Source organism: Pyxicephalus adspersus, chromosome 11 (genome assembly GCF_032062135.1).
Source record: "Pyxicephalus adspersus chromosome 11, UCB_Pads_2.0, whole genome shotgun sequence".
Classification (NCBI taxonomy): Eukaryota; Metazoa; Chordata; class Amphibia; order Anura; family Pyxicephalidae; genus Pyxicephalus; species Pyxicephalus adspersus.
In genome coordinates, this window is record NC_092868.1 from 10,958,032 (window position 1) to 10,976,334 (window position 18,303).

Genomic DNA, 18,303 nt, shown 5'->3' on the forward strand with positions numbered 1-18,303 from the left:
CATTTACAAAACCTGTAAATGCACGACTGAGGTGTACTGAGATTGTGGAGAACCCAAGGTCTTCGGACCCAGTCATGTGCGGGGAATATCCTTTCTGTCTAGGTAACTCTCCTGCAGTAGGGCTATATCAGTTTTAAGTTGCTTAAGATGTCTTAACACTACCAGATGCTTAATAATAAAGCATGAACCCTTCACATTTCAGTAGACCCACAGGACATTAAATGCCATTAGGGGTAATACAGTTGGTAAAGCTAAACAACGTAAGTATTTAAACCATTGAAAATTGAATGGGTGCAGCCATCCACAAGGAGGCAGTAGAAGAATCAAAAAAGCAACATGGTACAGCAAGTAATAAGCAATGCCAAACAAAGGAGTCCTACACCAGAGCTAGAAGGAGAGGTGAGTAAGTCCAGGAGCATGAACTGTGATGAATGTATGGCATTGGCCCTGGCGATCTGACAGGTGAAAAGTTATGCCAGAGTGAATTGGATCTTGAGCCAGGAAAAGCGGGGAGCAAACTTGTGGAACTTCCTCGTCTTTTTGGACACTTCCACCAAGTAGTCAGCGAAGATCCACTTGCAGTTGGTGGGAACAAATGAATTAAAGAATTTGGGATCTGTCCATATAATCCAAGTAGCATATGATCACCAGTCTCGGTGGGATCATCACACAGAGGACCTTGGCGATAGTCTTTTTCCACCTTGCAGCCGGTCCTTAGACCCCACATCTGGGGGGTGGTATCCACACATAGCTCAGACAGAAAAGTAGATTTGACTGGTTTCGAGATCCCTATGAACTATGATCTCAAAAATCGAATTCTCCCTTCCATACATTCTATTTCCTTGCCCACCTTGCAGTTCCTTGGCTCTTAGCCTCCTTTGTGTGTGATTCAAGTTCTGCTGAATGTACAGTGCAGCATACACATGTAAACTGTGTATACCCAGATTCTGCAAGCTAGAAATTTTATCAATGCAGTCCCCAAAGTAAAATTTGGGGATTACATTGATTTTGTTAGGCAGAGAAATTCTGTGGCATTTATAAAAAGTTTTATCATCACTTTTTGATTGGACTGAACAATTAGCATTAGAATTGCATTATAACTGCATAATAAGCATTGCCATAGCATTAGAAAACATTCATTACAAACATTAGAACACATATTTGATGTAAGCAATACATTTTCTAATTTTATTTAGCAAGCCTACCATAAAAAACATGTCATAAAACAAACATAGATGGTGCCATTGCTCATTCTTCTACAATAAATTCTAGTTTATATGTATATGTATACACCAAACATTTTTCTTTTTTTTCTTAAAGACTGAACAGAGTTGAAAGTCCTGTCCGATATTTATCATGTCCAAGCTGAATGTATTTCCCTTCTAAAGGAAAAGAGAATTCTTGCTATAGATGGAACTTTTATTATCACATGTGTGAGAACAATCTAATGTGGCTATTGTTCTAACTTTATAACAGCAAAAATTTTAGAATAAATAAAAAGCAACAATCCAGGATGGGACTTTCTACCTTTCAAACCAATCAATAAAATGAATACATTTAGCACCCTATAGAACCTTTTTTCTAGGAACCTATTTACATAAATATGCCTATTTAAGGGTGTTTTCAAGTAACAATATACAATTGTCATTTATTGGTATGAGCCAAAAACCTTGTATAAAGTATATTTTATGATTCCTACATCAATCCATGTCATACACTTTGTGTAAACGTGTAAATGGGAGGCACTAGATTCAAACACCATGTTGGATAAAAGAATCTACGGTGGGTTATAATATTTCTTGAGACACAGCTTTAAATACATAAAGGGCGGAACTTTGGGTCAAATTTCTAGAAAACAACAAAGCTCCATTATGATGTTGAGTCCAAAATAATGGTAATATAATACAATAATATATTGTTCACTTTTATCACAGATGCCAACACGTTTCATAGGCCTATATGTCCCTGAATCTCCCATGTCAGCCTACCACTATTCAGTTCCACTCTCTGACCCTCCAACATAGGAACACCTCTAGTAAACTCATAAAAGACAATATTACTCCCATCTTTTTTATTTATTTTTTATTTATTTATTTCATGTTTAGACTGGGCTCCTTTTAGTCTGCCCACACAGGTTCAATGTAGGCTCCTGTTTGGAAGACCCCAATGAGGTTGTAAAGCTCCCATGGTGTGTGAATAGGCTCTGCTTTTGTGCAAGAGTAATGCCTTATACCAGAAGTAGGCAAACTTTTATGGCCACTAGGCCATTTCAGGGGGGGGAGGAGTACATTAGGCCGGACTCTGAGTCCCACCCTAATGGCTCTGCCCACCACCAGGGGACGTCCCCTGAAGTGAAATCCCTCTCCTCTGTAGGGAAGCAACAGCAAGGGGGTGGCACTGGAGCTCCGGCGACTCCGGCTCCAGTAGTTCCTAACACCCCCTAGCAGATCTGGCCGGCATTAGGCCATATCAGGCAGGGGGCGTTAGGCCAGAACGAACTACTGGCTAGGTCGTATCTGGCCTAAAGGCCGGAGTTTGCTGACCCCTGCCTTATACCATCGGGTGTTCTGGGGACTTGTGGTTCCCCTTTAAATTTTCACAGCCCAGGCAGCTGGGGGCTTTTCCTTTGCTCAGATTTGGAGGTTAGGACTGGTGCATGCTACGTCTTACCTCTGTTTTCCCCAATATTTGGCATTGGGGTCCTGTCATGGAGCTATGTTGTGTGCAGCAGCACGTGTTCCAGTGTGCACATCAGCAGTGTTGCCTGTGTATCTTGTCTGTCTAAAGCTGCGTACACACTTCCAATTTTTGTCGTTCAAAATGAACGACGAACAATCGATTGGGCAAAAATCGTTCGTAAAAAAAGTAACCAACGACACCAACGAACGAGGAAAGTCGTTGGAAACGAACGACCAGACCGGCGGATCGGATTGGACGACGATCGTTGACAATCGTTTGTGTGTACGATCGTTCGTTCACTTCCTGTCGTGCACCTCATTCCCTGTATCGCTCAAACGATCGTATGTATTGTGTGTACAATATCTACGAACGATCGTGTCGTTATCTGTATGTGCAGAATCGGTGCTATACGATCGTTCGTAGATATCGTGCAGGATCGTTCGTCGTTCGTTTAACAACGATAAAAATTGGAAGTGTGTACGTAGCTTAATGCAATCTTGTTCTCCTATCCTTTGAGTCCTTTTCATTTATTCTGCCAGACTTCTTTCCAAGATTTTCGCTGCTGCTGTATTTTTGACCTGTTTCTTATCGCTTATGTTCAATAAAGCTACATACAAATGCTGGATGATTGTCAGGAATGTGTACAGTGTTTCCTCATTGTTGTTCATCTATTTGCCCTGATTGATTCATGAACGACCAAGTGATGATTTCTGTATGTTCCTATGGAAAAAAACGGAAGAAGGTGCTACTTGCTCATCCTTCCTCCCTTCTTCATAGAACAGAACAGCACTATGTTTACTGCGCTTGTTTATTCTCCTGTCACTGAACATAATCACAAAACATAATTTCTAGCAACAGAAATCTGACATCTGTACAGGGTTTAGGAGTTGCTGAGAATCCAACTTCCACCCCCTAAAGCAGCAAAATCTTCAGAAAAGTAGTAGTAACAGTGTAAGGATTTTTTTCTCTCTATCAAATATTAAAAGATCACCCTGTTTGTTCAGAAGGAAGAGCTTAGAACAAGTTAAAGAACCGTATCGGATAACCAGGCATGGCCGCAGCACGGACCCAAACAACACAGACAAACGTCTTGCAGGCATTCTCCAGCCCTAGAAAGGCTTTTTTAGTTGTCATCCTGTGACTTTTTTCCGCTAACTGAAAATGTAAGCGAGAGCGGCCTTCTATTTCTCCGACAGGTTGAGCTCTCGCCGAACAGGAAGATTTCCTGCAGCTCTGGGAATCCTCCTGTTTTATTTCCTCATCTGATGGTTTCGCGAAATTGGTTTGCTGAAATTTCGTGTTTGAGGAAATTTTCACGAGAATGCCAGAGGCATTCTCGCTCAACCCTAGAAATCGGTTTCATTGTCATGAATGTTATAAAGACACAATTAGTGATATTTCACATTGCAAATAGGTTTATTTAGTAAGGCAGACAACAAGTAGTGCAGTGCCTTCTACTGATCGGTTTAGAGCAGGAGGACTATAAAATATGATTGGTGGCTATAGGTAGAGCGCATTGCTATCACAAAATAAAGCAAATATTTTAATAATAGGCATTATCATTTTAAAAAGACAGCCAGAGATCTGTCCAATTCTTCAAACATATCATGCAGATTTTTGTGTAAACGATAGCTCAGATTGGTGATGGTTTCCAGTGGCCATCTCTGAAAAATAAACAAAATGTTTTTTAATTTTGTAAGAAATATACTTTGCATAAACTTTCTTTATTCTGCTTACTTATTTTTATCAGCCTGTGGTCTATATTTTGTAGTTTAGGATAAAGTAGAAATGCTTAGATTTTGGATAGAATGTGACAGGTTCAACTTATTATTTATTTATATAGCAGCATCTTTCCTTGTTCTGTTAGAACCGCTATCAGGTTTGATTACTACCCTTCTCTTTTGGTTATCTTTTTTGGACAATTCTCCTTGTACAGAACATGGGAAATCCAAAACCTTTGAGATGTCACAGAGACAGGAAGAGATCTGGAACCCTTTAATGGAAAAACCGTCTAGGAGATACTGCCACCCTATACCTTTTATCGGCTTCATCGTGCTCCATATCTCATTGTGAAGATGCTCCTCAGCACTGTGTTGCAGTAGAATACAATATTTGTGGAATACAACCCAAGTCAAGTGTGCTCAACAGCAATGTATAAGATTAGAATTTAATATTAGTCAAGAAGTGTAATACACAGTCACAAATACAATGCATATACAAATATGTCAAATATATTTAGTCATTCTTGTGATTCACACAACTCTACCAAATTGTATAGCTAGAAAAGTTACATTTTTCTATGTATGATATCTTCTAAGATTTACATTTTTCAACACATCTTATTGGATGTGAATCACAGTCCCTTTCATAATCCGACTAGTAGAGTAGAGACCTTAGACGAAGAAGAAAAAAGATATATATGCAAGTCTGTAAACCTACTTAGCAGCTAATATAGTGTGGATAAAGTCCCTTATCATGCCAACTTGTAACATAACTCTATCATTGTTTTAAAGTCTTTTGTACCTTAATAATAATAAAAATTACACACTTTTAATATATAACTACCTAAAGTCTATGGTGTCTTTTGAGAAGCCTATCTTTTCCCCTTTTTCTTCTAGGTATGTCCAATTTCTGGACACCAAAGGTTTTGGCACCCAAACCAATTGATTGGGACAATACACCTATACTAAGTAATTGATGTCCGGCTAGCTATAGAATATTACTACTTTTGACTAGAGACCGGCAAAGCTGGACCAGGAAATAAAAGTATTACCTGGCTGTGTAGAAAGGCAGAGGTATGCAAACCACAAGAAGGGATGACAACTATACTTTGCTGTTGGCTGTACCTTTTCACCTCCTGTTCTAGGTATTGATTTTGCTAATAATAGTGCAAAGAGTACAGTTCAGGCGTTTAACTGGGACCATTTAGGTGCTAGATCTTTAATCCTCATTATCATATTGATGTGTATTCAGCTCTCCCATGAAGTCCCTTATACTTATCAGCCCTCCATTTATATCTGCTTTTGTTCTTTTTTATCATTCATGGTCATTGTGTCACTATCCTTCTTTATTAATCTTTAAATATTTTTCTTAGGTTTATTAAATTATCTACAGGCACAAAATACATCATGGTATAAAGTGTGTTTATGTGTACACTTACTTATCTTCATTTTCTTTACACGAAAGTTATCCAATCACACATTAGAACCTGTAACAGAAGCAAATTATGTTAGGAAATTTTGAAATAATAAAAATACTGTGATTTTGATTAAGTCCTATCAATGTGCTGACATAATAATGGGCTTTAACAATTTCCAAAGAGAAATGCAATATTCAATATAAGCTGTGCTTCAATGATGTTTTATATATTTTGCACTTATATTTTTTGCACCATATTTTTTCTTACCTTTTGATTTGACTTTCACATTGAACTTAAAGATTGTGGTTCCAATGACATTCCTAGCTCTGCATTCATAGGTCCCACTCTCACTTCTAGTTGCACTGGAAATGAGAAGTGTAGACTCAGAGCTCCTAGATTCTACTTTGATTTTTTGGCTGTTTTCGATGACAGTATCTGGATTGAGACGGACCCAGGTGAACTCAGGAATTAGAGAGTTTTTAGATGTCAGGCTCACTGTCAGCTTTATATTTTCTCCTTCTTTTACTGAAGTTATTGCGTTGTTGTCATGAGTCGCAGAGGCTGGGCGTTCTGATGGGAAGACATTAAAAGAAATTCTGTAAATAAATGTTCATTTATTTCTGGCGTCACAAGATTCCATCACACATGAGAATTGGCATTTCTAACCATGGAGTGTTAATTCTATTCTAACACTCCATCTTCAAGCTAATCAAATCAAGCTTTATGGTTTGTTAGCAAAAAAGCAATGCGGATAGTGAACTACCCAGTTTAGCTTTTAATGAAATCTAAAGCACATGGCAGTAAAAAAAACCCTCAAACATTGGCATATAAGACCTTCAATGATAAATTGTGTACCATGAAATGGTACACTAAAATCAGGTCACATAATCACTATATGCTGTTGTCTATTTCAATAAAGGCCAGGAACAGGAACAGGCCAGGTGACAGCAATGTTAGTTGGTATCATGATCACCACTGAAGCCTATAAGAACTAATAATATATTGCCTCGTGTATATCTGGAATGCAGGTAGGACAGCAATGATGTAAAACGAATGGTACATTAACTAGCGGTAGGGATTTCTAACAAAATGTTGCTGTCTTCTAGTTTAAGCTTCCTAAACATTGAAAATAGCTATGTATAGTATTACTTAAGGCAGTTTCAAAGTTCTGTGTATATTTTGTAATAAAGTGGACCTAAACTCACATTTTGAACTTGGGTTTATGGATGATGTAATTCTACTATATACTGATATGTCCAGGTTTTACTTTTGTTTAAAATTGCTGAACCCCCAAACTGTCAGAAAATGGAAGTTGTTATTTAAAACCACCACTCCCATTGCTTATTGATCAGAGGGGTGTCAGCTCAGCTCCTCAGTAGGGAGACTGTACATCTGAATGGAAGGTTTTTTATTGGGGTCACATGAAATCACAGATGGGGGCAACAACACAGATTAGGATAATATTGTGGATGAAGGTGACAATGCAGATTATGGTAACAACACAGATTAGGGTGACGGGAATAGATTAGGGTGACGGGAATAGATTAGAATGACAAGGTGGATTAGGGTAACAATGTGGATTCAGGTGACAACACAGATTAGGGTGATAATGGGGTCCACAATTGGAGGTGACAAGGCTGATTAGGGTGACAACACAGATTAGGGTGACAACTCAGATTGGAATAACATTATTGATTAGGGCAGGGGCCGGCAAACTTTTATGGCCACTAGGCCATTTTAGGGGTGGGTGGGAACACAGTAGGCCGGACTCTGAGTCCTGCCCCAATGGCCCGCCCACTACCAGGGAACGCCCCCTGAAGTGAAATCCCTCTTCTCCATATGCGTTGCGGAGGACAGGGATTTCCCTTCAGGGAGCCTTCCCTATTTAGCGCGCCAGCTGAAGTATCAACGCCGGCCACGGTAAATAGGGGAGCAACAGCGGCTCTGGCTCCAGTAGTTCCTAACGACCCCCCGGCCGGTCTGCTTGCCAACCCGTGGCTCCAGGGGGCGTTATGCCGGAACGAACTAAAGGCCAGAGTTTGACGACCCCTGGATTAGGGTGACAGGGGGATACACATATGAGGATGTTACTGATGATACTGTGTAGGGGTCTGATATGGCGGTGGGATGGGGTCCCTGATCTTCGTTTTGTGTTGGTGGACCTGATCTGTATCTATGACATCAGCACCAACCAATCACAGAAAACAACACACTGACTGATTAATTAGAGAGTGTGGGCGGGGCTTGAACAGGGAGGGAGGACTGTGTGCTAGAAGAAAGTCATGAACAGGATGGCATGGCAATTTGCCACACACAAGATGGCAGCTTCATGGATTCCAGCTGACACAGCCAGCGCCACTGAGGGGACTGACATTCCTGTGCAAGAAAATGAGAATAGATATCTAATATTAGCTCTGAATTTAGCTCCACTTTAGGATATACTGGCTAATGTAATGATTTGGGGAATTTTAATCTCGATTTACTGAAAATGTTGTCATCTTCCTAATTTAGGACAAATTGAAAATATATTCTGATAGCCCAACCCTGTCAAGCCATTCTTTTTTGGTTCTCGGTGTATTGAGCTACAGTTTTAAATTTATGTACAATTTTATGTGCAAGGCGATCAGCAATGAGTACTTTAGGGGACTGATAAGTAGATAAACGTAGTATAGTAACTGTATAGTGGGTTGAGGTTGTTATCTCACCAAAAGTCATTTTACACTTAGTTGTCTTCCCCACGTGATTTCCTAGACAAATAAATTCTGGCTGTTGGGCATCATAATCCAGATGTACACTTCGGTCTACTTTATTTAGTCCTGTCTCAATTGTACCATTAAATGATAATTCAATGATAGCTGCAGGTTGTCCTCCTATCCAGGAACAGGTGAGCAGAACACCACCAGTGCCAGATCGTGCAATACAACCAATAGCTAAACTATCTGTAGGTTCTGTAAAAAAAGAAATAGAGCAGTTAAAATAGAAAGAAGGTGCTTTTTCAAAACTAAAATGTATACAAATGAGAATTTACATTACAAATATCCTGGGTCCTGGACAGGAGATATTTTTATAGGAGATAAAGATCACAGAATCCTTAAAACAATGTGTGCATTGAAAGGAATCCAAAAATAGTTGCATGCAATTCAGGGTTGCTGTTTGTTTTGGGGCTCTGGACTCAATCTACCAGGGTTGGCCTCCAGGATGAATAACCAAGATATCCAGAGGCCTATCCGGGGTCCTACCACTCCACAACACTCCTGTGATCCAACAGACAGTTCTGACCCGACGTGCCCCTCGGTTAATGCCTAACATTTGTTCTCTTCGTGTCCAAGAACATATATGATTGCCTCACATCCAAATCAGACAAGGGGATTCCCCTTACAATAAAAACACAGTATAACACTACTCGTGCATCACCACAATGTAGCAATGAACCTCCCTTAAAACAACCACCCACCAGAAACAACCACAAGCTTAAAAAATCCAGAACAACCCCTGTCACTGATGATATATAACAGTTTGATTCCTATTTGCAATGTGCACAAAAAGAAAAATTCAATATTTCTTACTGGCCACACTGATGTTCTGGGCATTACTGATCTCCTTCACGGTTGTGTTGAAGACTTCACAAGTATAAGATCCTGTGTCATTTCTGAAAACAGGACTGATAGTCAGAGTAGAGTTAGTTCCCGCTTTGTTTTTAAAAAAATGATATCGATCACTTGTAGGTAATACATTTTCATTAACCTTCCAGGAAAAAGTAGCATTCACAACTTGTGTTGAACACTGAAGAGACACAGATTTCCCCTCCCAGACCCATCCTCTTGAGCTTTTGGTAAGTTCTGTTGCAGAGGCCGGAGCTACAAATCAAAAGAGAAGATTTAATTATAGCAAAAACTTCTACGGTTTAAAACTAAAGCATGTACCTGAATAATCACCAAAGTGTTAGCAGACTCTGCATGAAAGTTCACTAAACAATTTTAATTACTTTTTAATGTTAGAATTAGAAAGTCTCAACACTGGTGCACAAACTAGCAATCCAAATGTTCCCTGGGTTAACAGTCTATGATATCTTTACTTTTAAACTTAATTACCCAGTTTTATTCTGTGCTTCTAGAAAAGCAATCTATAGCAGTTGCTAAAACTACCTCCTGAGAGGACCGATTCCACATTTTCACAGACCGTACAGTAAAGAATTGGAAAAGATTCAATAAAAATGTGATTCTGCTCCTGAGTGTGAAAAAAATGCAATTGTGTGTTACAATGTAAACAAAACATTTGCTAATTTTCATGTTGCACGTTTACCATAAAAAGATTCATGAAAAAAACACAAATTCTGGCATTGCTGATCTGTCTACATATAATACCAGCTGTATGGCATTAATGCTGTCCTCTCTTGCAGGAGTACTTTAAAATATATTTAAACTCAAAACTTGTTTTTTTTCAATTCTGGACAGAGTTGAAAGTCCTGCAAGTGTTGTATCACTTTGTGTGGATTTGTTGATGTGAGGCACTGGATCCAAGCACCATGCTGGGTAAAAAAAGAATCTACCATGAGTTATAATGTATCTGGTGATGCAACTCCAAATACATAAAGGGGACATTTTGGGTCAAATTTACAGTGTCCAACTGATGATTTTGAGTCCAAGGTCCAAAAGTATTATGCCTACTGAAGTAGCTTTTCCGTTAGTAATATCCTGATGGTTTTAATATTTATTAAAGTGTTTGTTAGCATGATGCTGTGAATTGCCAACTTTAAAGATCAATGCCATTGCTGGATAGAGTCAACTAATCATATACCTCATCTTTGCTTTTAAATTTTATTTGGCAAAATTATTTTTATACTCACCTAATGTGATGGACAAAAGGATGCAGATGCACAGAATGGGACTAAGATCCATGTTTGTAGTTTTCCCTGATCTGGGTGTATTCTGATCTTCTGGATGCTTTTATAAGGCGTCTTTTACCCCTGTTGGTTACGCAATAACCTGCCTAAATAGCTGAATCCTTTTTTTCCTCTAGGCAGTTCCTGTGAAAAAAGATGTAGACTGTAAACTGACTGTAAGGATATGACAAGTTGATTATCACAGATTTTTCCAAACCTTTGAGTAAGCATAATATAATTTTCCTGGGTCTCCTCATGTCAGCCTATCACATGTCAGTTCCAACCTCTGAACCCCTCTTAGGATCCCCCCAACAACCTCATAAAAGACAAACCTTATTCAAGTCCAATGTCCTTGTTTCATTTTTGACCTGATCGATATTTTATTTAAGCTTTTATTTGATGTTTAGACTGTGCTTCTGTTTGTCTGCCCACACGGTTCAGCCTCTTCTGTGTATAAGATACCTATTGGGTTGTAAAGCTCCCATGGGTGCTGGTCTGTAATGTTTTCCAGCATAAACTGATGAGGTCTGCTGTGTGCTGCAAAAACGACATATTTTTACTGTATCTTGCTTATTGCAGCTTTTTTTTCCTCTTGTGATTATTTTGCCAAGATGTTCATTGCTGCTGAATTGTTTTATTCTTATCTGTTTTCTACCCTTAAGCTAAGCAAACACGAGAGATGATTACAGTGGCTAATGCTACACTTGTTTTTTACTAATTTTTGGGTGGTGAATCCAGAAATGACCCCATTTGTTTGCTATCACATCCAGTTTTTACGATACAGGGTAGCCTCCATTTTTTTTAAAACATACAAATTTTACATACAGTAAAAAAAAAAAATAATGAAAAAATAACTTGAATGTACTGTTTATTTAAATTTATATTGCTTATACAAAGGATTTATTGTTACTCTATGACTTTTTTTTTACAGTAAACCTTTGAAAATTATTTGGGTAAGTGGTGAAGGTAAAAATTTACGCTAATAGCTTTTCCTGGAGTGTTCAGTGTTAGGACAATCCCGCCGGATGCCCCAACAATAGTCAGTCATATGTACATCCCATCTACCCTGATACCGTCATTCCATGACCTTCAAATCTTGATAGAATTGTTCACCTTGCTCATCACTGACTGCACCAAGGTTTTCTGGGAAGTTAGAAAAATGGCTATGCAGAAAATGCACCTTGATACTCATATTGCAACCAAGCATTTTGTAGCTCTCCAAGAGTTTCTGGACAATTTCTGTGTAATTATTTGCTTGTGTGTTTCCAAGAAAGTCCTTGACAATGGCTATGAATACTAACCAAGCATTCTTTTCGACTTCTGACATTGTCCTGATAAAATGTTCATTTTTGATGAGCTGCCGAATCTGTGGACCATCAAACACACCGGACTTTTTTTTTCAAATGACAGGCCAGGAAATGCCAAAATGAGGTATATGAAACAGTCTCCTTCAGCTGGCATAGCAATAATGAACTGCTTCATCAAACCCAGTTTCATGTGCAGAGGCGGGAATATATTGCAAAGCCATGTTAATCATATGAAAGCCCAGGTAGCATGGTAGCTCAGGGGTTAGCACTTTGGCCTTTGCAGAACTAGGTCCTAGGTTCAAATCCCAACCAGGACACTGTCTGCATGGAGTTTGCCGGTTCTCCCCGTGTCCGTGTGGGTTTCCTCTGGGTACTCCGGTTTCCTCCCACATCCCAAAAACATGCAGTTAGACTAATTGGTTTCCCCCTAAATTGACCTTAGACTACGGTAATGACATATGACTATGGTAGGGACATTAGATTGTGAGCTCCTTTGAGGGACAGTTAGTGACATGACTATGGACTTTGTACAGTGCTGTGTAATATGATGGTACTATATAAATACTGTATATTAATAAAAGCCCTGCAAACAATGTGACATACCCAGCTTTGAAGTTACATTGCCAGTTGGTGGTGGGCTCAGTCTCCAAACACTGGACAATGGTTATCACTTTAAGAATAACCAATGCAGAGGTCCATGGCATGGGTAGGTGAGTAAAAAAGTGTGTTACTGGGATTTTTGAACTAGTGAATGGGAGAACCAATATCTGTCCAGCGATGCCAGCAATGTCTTCAAGGTCATCATCTTTAAGTTCTTTTGGGTCACCAGCAGTATTATCATAGACCAAGTTATGATTGGTATTAGTGCTCCTCTGGAATATTTACTTAACTTTATATTACTATTTTTCAATTCCTGGGGGGTGCTTCAATAACAAGTCCCCTTTTCCACTAGACTAACATGAGATAGGTGTTTTTCAAGCCTGTGACTTCCTTTCTGTGAGCCCGTGAACTTAGAAGAACTTCTAAAACAAAATAATGAATTCTTGGGAAGATGAGAGCATTTCCTGCTAACCATTACAATAAGATTATGCTCATACTGTTATCTCAGGCAGGAAGCGGTATTACTTGTTTTGCAATTATAAAAAAACTGGCAGACAAAAATATTGTGTGACTTTGATCCTTAAAGATAAACTATAGTATCACTTTACAAAATTAGTGATCAGACAGGACATTATTGCAGAAAGGGACAAGTGATGGCCCTTCAGCAATAAAACATACTTACTGCCATCCTGAACTGCTTTTTCATCAAGCCACCTCTCTGACCAATTTTTCCTATCCACACCTGAAACTCAACAAGCTGACAAGCCTCACTAAAACCTTTACTACAGTTTGCCACATTGTCTAATGTATTCCTGGGATTCACCACTATTTGTTACCATGTTTCATTCACCCTTTAAGCACTCTGCTGGCTCTATTCCCTCTCCTCAGTCTGTTAACTCCTTGTCCCCCCGCTCCTTTACTCTCCTACTTTCTCTGTCTTTGGTCCCGTACCATTTTTTCTGTACTGTTACGTGCTGGTGATATCTCACCCAACCCTGGTCCCCCCGCACCCTCTCTTTTCCCTACCTATTCACCAAGATACACCCTCCTCCTAACCTCATTCCCATTTACCCTACCCATAAGTTCTTACCCCCTTTCTCTGGCTGCATATGTAATGCCAGATCTATTGGAAATAAACTCAATCCACAATCTTCTCTCTTATTCTCTAAACTTCCTGGATCTCACTGAAACCTGGCTTTCCTCCTTAGACTCCGCCTCTGCTGTTATTCATACCTATGGAGGCCTGCACTTTACACATACTCCTAAACCTGGCAACAGAGTAGGTGGTGGTGTGGGTCTCATTCTCTTCGCCAACCATACATACAGCGTCCTTCCCACTCCACCCTCTCTTCTTTTCACTTCTTTTTAAGTGCATTTCGTCCGTCTTTTCTGCACGCTACCCTTTATTGTTTCGGTTGTCTATTATTCACAATTTTTGGAGAACTTCTGCTCTTGGCTGCCACATATTCTCCCCTATGACCTGCCCACGCTCATCCTCGGTGACTTTAATGTTGCGATGGAAGACCCTAAACATCCTTCTTCAGTCAAACTGCTCTCCATTACCTCCTCCTTCTGGACACAGAATATAAACAACCCCACACACATTGCCAGACACACTTTAGACGTGCTATTTTTCCAAACTCTGCACTTTTACCCACCTTCACAACTTACCATTTCCTTTTTGTGACCACAACCTTCTCACCTGCAACCCCCCTCAGCCTTGGCCAATTCATGGACTACAAAGACAAGCTACAAAACTTTAACACCGCACCCACTATCGTCAAGCAAATCTATTTCTCCGCTGTCATATCCTCTCAAGATTCCAACCCTCACAGCCTCTTCTAAACAATTCACTCCCTCCTAAACCCCCACACCTATTCCCACACACAACTAACTTCTCTGCCCAAGACATAGCCATCTACTTTAGAGATAAATATGATCATAATGATGTCTCTGTTCAATGGGCCACCCCAACCATACCCACCCCTTCCACCTGTAAATCATCACTGACCTCCCTCAGCCCTGTTACTCTAGATAAAGTTTCCTCTTTTCTCTCATCATCTCCATCTACTACCAGTCAGCTTGACCAAAATCTCTCTGATCTACTCCATGCCCATTCTTCCACCATGGCCACTGCAATAACCAAACTATTCAATCTTTCTCTTTCCACTCCCCTCCACTTTCAAACATGCCATCATTATCCCTATCCTGAAGAAACCCTCACTAGACCCCTCTCTACTTTTTAGCTACCATTTTATCCCCCTTGTCCCATATGCCTCCAAATTTCTTGAGCGCCCTGTCTATAAAAGACTCAAGCAATCTGAACACGAAGTCTCTCCTTGACCTGCTCTAGTCTGGCTTTTGAGCTGCCCATTTTTTCCCTCCTCCTTCTTCTAGATCTTTTCTCTGCTTTTGACACTGTTGAACTCTCCCTTCTAATCCAAATCATGAACTCTATTGATATCAGGGACACTGATCTCTCTGGTTTGCTTACTACCTGTCTATCTGCTCCTTTCAAGTTTCTTTTAATGGTAATTCCTCCTCTCCTATTCTCCTCCCTGTGTGTGGTCAAGTCCTTGGACCGGTCCTTTTTTCTCAGTACACCTCCTCTCTCGATAGTCTCTTATCCTCCTTTGGCTTACAGTACCATCTGTATGCTGATGACACCCACATTTATCTGTCCACCCCTGACTTGTCTCCCTCAGTCCTGTATAAGGTCTCATGCTGCCTGTCAGCCATCTCATCATGGATGTCTGAGCGATTCCTGAAACTCAACCTGGATAAAACTGAACTCATCATCTTCCCCCCTCAAATTCCAAATCCCCCCCAACATATTCCTAACTGTTAACAACACTCTTATTCGTCCCTCTCCTCAGCTATGTTGTCTTGGCATCACCTTCAACTCTGCCCTCCCATTTACCCCTCATATTCAGAACATTTCCAGGTCCTGTCACTTTCCCCTCTACAACATCTCCAAATTCGGTCTCTACCTGTCCCCTGAAACCACCAAACTCCTCTTATCATCACTCGACTGAACTACTGTCATCACTCCTCTCTGGTATTCCACTAAACTAACTCTCTCATTTACAATCTTCTATGAATGCTACAGCCAGACTTATCCATCCTTCCCACCACTCCTCTTCTGCTGCATCCCTTTGTAGTTTCTTAATTGACATCTCTTATTTCACCTTCAAGATCAAATTCAAGCTCCTGTGCTCTTGTCCTCAAATACCTCCACAGTTCTTGTCCCACTTACATTTCTGACCTGATGGAAAAATACTCCCCTAGCCGCTCTCTTCGCTCCTCCAATAACCTACTAATGACTTCCTCACTCATAATCCCATCACATGCACGGTTCCAAGACTTTTCTAAAGGTGCCCCAACTCTCTGGAATGGTCTTTCTCATCCTATTTGACTTGTTTGTACTCTCTGCTCCTTTAAAAGAGCCCTCAAAAAACATTTTTTCAAAGTTGCCTACCCATCTTCTTTTGACTTTTAAAACCGTCACTACTACATTCCCTCTCCTCCGTATGCATTGATTCGAGAGAGAGTCCGGCGGTTTGAGAGAGAGTCCGGAGAGAGTGTGGCTTCTTGACCTCCTAAAATGGCTTAGTAGCCAAAAAAGTTTGCTGACCCCTGCCTTAGATATACTTTATGCCAGATATACTTTAAGACATGGATATACAGCAGGGGCTGTGTTATTATCTCTGGATTTGGTTCAATGGCTAGGAGTGAAAAGTCTCCCAAATTATTTTTCATTCTTCCAGTAAACAATCTTCAGCTATTAAATGTGAAAGTAGCATAAGGAAGTTACATGTGCACAACATGCAGAAGGCAATGTTGCTTTAGAAAGTAATAGATTATTGTTCACAGGTCAATGCTTTTGATAAAATCTTAGGACAATGATTACGAGGCATATTAAAATTAAAATAAGCTCTGTTTATCTTAAAGAGAGTCTGTCATTTTACCAGGTGAATTCAGGTTATGTCAAAAGGTCTGTTCAAATCTAAATATATTTTAATACTTTATATTTTAAAAAGTAGTTGTACTCCGTCAAGTGATATTTCAATGTGTAATTATTTTTTTAATATAGCACTACTAATCAGCAAATCAAAGTACATAATCATGTCACTAAGGACCTGATTTATTGAAGCTGTCCAAGACTAGATAGACTATCATGGAAGAACCCGGGTGAACCAGCAAACCTGGAGTGGATCTGGTCCAGAATTAAAAATAATTGCCAAAAAATATTTTTTTTGTTTTTTTTTTAATACATTCATTTCAGGTTTGCTAGATTACCCAGGTTTTCCCAAGGTAATCTATTTTCTCCAGTCTAGGAGAGCTTTAATAAATAAGGCCCTAACTGACTCTAAGAGGAGCTCACATGCAATGGAATGGAATATTCCCACCATAGTCATAGTGTAAGTCCATACCTATTTTGGGGGAACCTACCAGTTTGTGTTGGAATGTGGAAGCAAACCAGAATTCCTGGATTAGAAAACATACAAAGATAAGATTTGAAGCTGAGACCCCAGTGGGAACCACTGTATTGCCCCAGAAATGAAATCTAAATAGGTGTATCTAGGGGCACAGCTAGAAAGAAGGCACATGACTCTGCTGGACTAAAAAAAAGAGGGAGACGATATAGCTTAGCAATATATGGGGTTCATAATGGTATTATCATTTTGGAGATAGAAAATTAGTTCTTCCCTTCCATAGTTCTTATGATGTTGTGGCACAGGGTTAGTAATTTGTCTTTCTTTTTTGGTCAAACCAATGGTGTTGTGGACTGAATGTTGTCATACTAAGTGGCAAGTCCTTGATGGTGCCAAATTAAAAGGATCGTTGGGGTATTGGTGTGGCATTGTTGATTAGTGGGGTAATTGTGAGTAGAATGGGTTTTCATTGAGTTTTAACATCTCAAGGACCTCTTTTTACTAATTGTAAACGTCTAACGCGTTTTTGTTTATTATATTTCTTATGAGGATGTCTGAAAACTGTCTGACATTATTGAAGCTAAAAACTGTGTAAAAAGCTTGTTTGTTCTGTTCAGCTTTCCCCAGGGGGACAAAGAACGATAACAGAATTCACACAAGGTAATTCACCTCCAAATTTTAATATCCTCATAAGCCCAACCTACATTTAGCAGTGATGCTGAACCTTTTACCTGTAGAGCTTTTAGCGACCTACTATTTTTTAAAAATAAAATAGTCTTTCAAACTTTTAACCCTAATCAGAAATATTGGGAAATATAAGTCCACAGATTGTGAAATTTCCCTATATCTCTTGATTTGCTTAAAATGAGCTGGCTAGATGGAAAATGTGCTGGTGACCCTCTATGGCTTTGCTGTTTTCTCTATATCACCCTTTCTTTAATTACCAGTTATCCCTGGTAACACACACACTTTTATAGCTTAACTATATTCTGTGGTCCTGGAAATACTGAGTCTGATCCCTGGTTTGTGATGATAGACTTTGAAATAGCACACCCCTTATATTTACTTCAAAAATAACACTTCCACAATCTAGGACTCAACAGTTTCCCTAGAAATAGCCATGTTTAGTCAATGAAAGACACCCAGACACAATACATAATAGCTAAGGTTTGTGATTTAATATGTCTGGCAGTAGAAGAAGATTTCAAAGTTGATAATAAAGGTTGGTGAAAAACTTTTATAGGTTTGCCTGGTGTTCTG

The 18,303-nt window shown here is 39.6% G+C and overlaps 1 protein-coding gene across 1 annotated transcript; it reads right to left on the reverse strand.

Annotated features, from left to right (window-relative positions):
* Positions 1–4,071: 4,071 nt before the first annotated feature.
* LOC140341112 (V-set and immunoglobulin domain-containing protein 10-like) lies at positions 4,072–10,820 on the reverse strand. Its single transcript, XM_072426653.1, has 6 exons — positions 10,665–10,820; positions 9,385–9,675; positions 8,524–8,766; positions 6,086–6,388; positions 5,840–5,887; positions 4,072–4,343 (listed from the first exon to the last, which is right to left on the reverse strand). The coding sequence occupies exons 1-5, from the start codon at positions 10,714–10,716 to the stop codon at positions 5,874–5,876; spliced, it is 903 nt and encodes a 300-aa protein (XP_072282754.1). The 5' UTR covers positions 10,717–10,820; the 3' UTR covers positions 4,072–4,343; positions 5,840–5,873.
* Between the last annotated feature and the right edge of the window lie 7,483 nt (positions 10,821–18,303).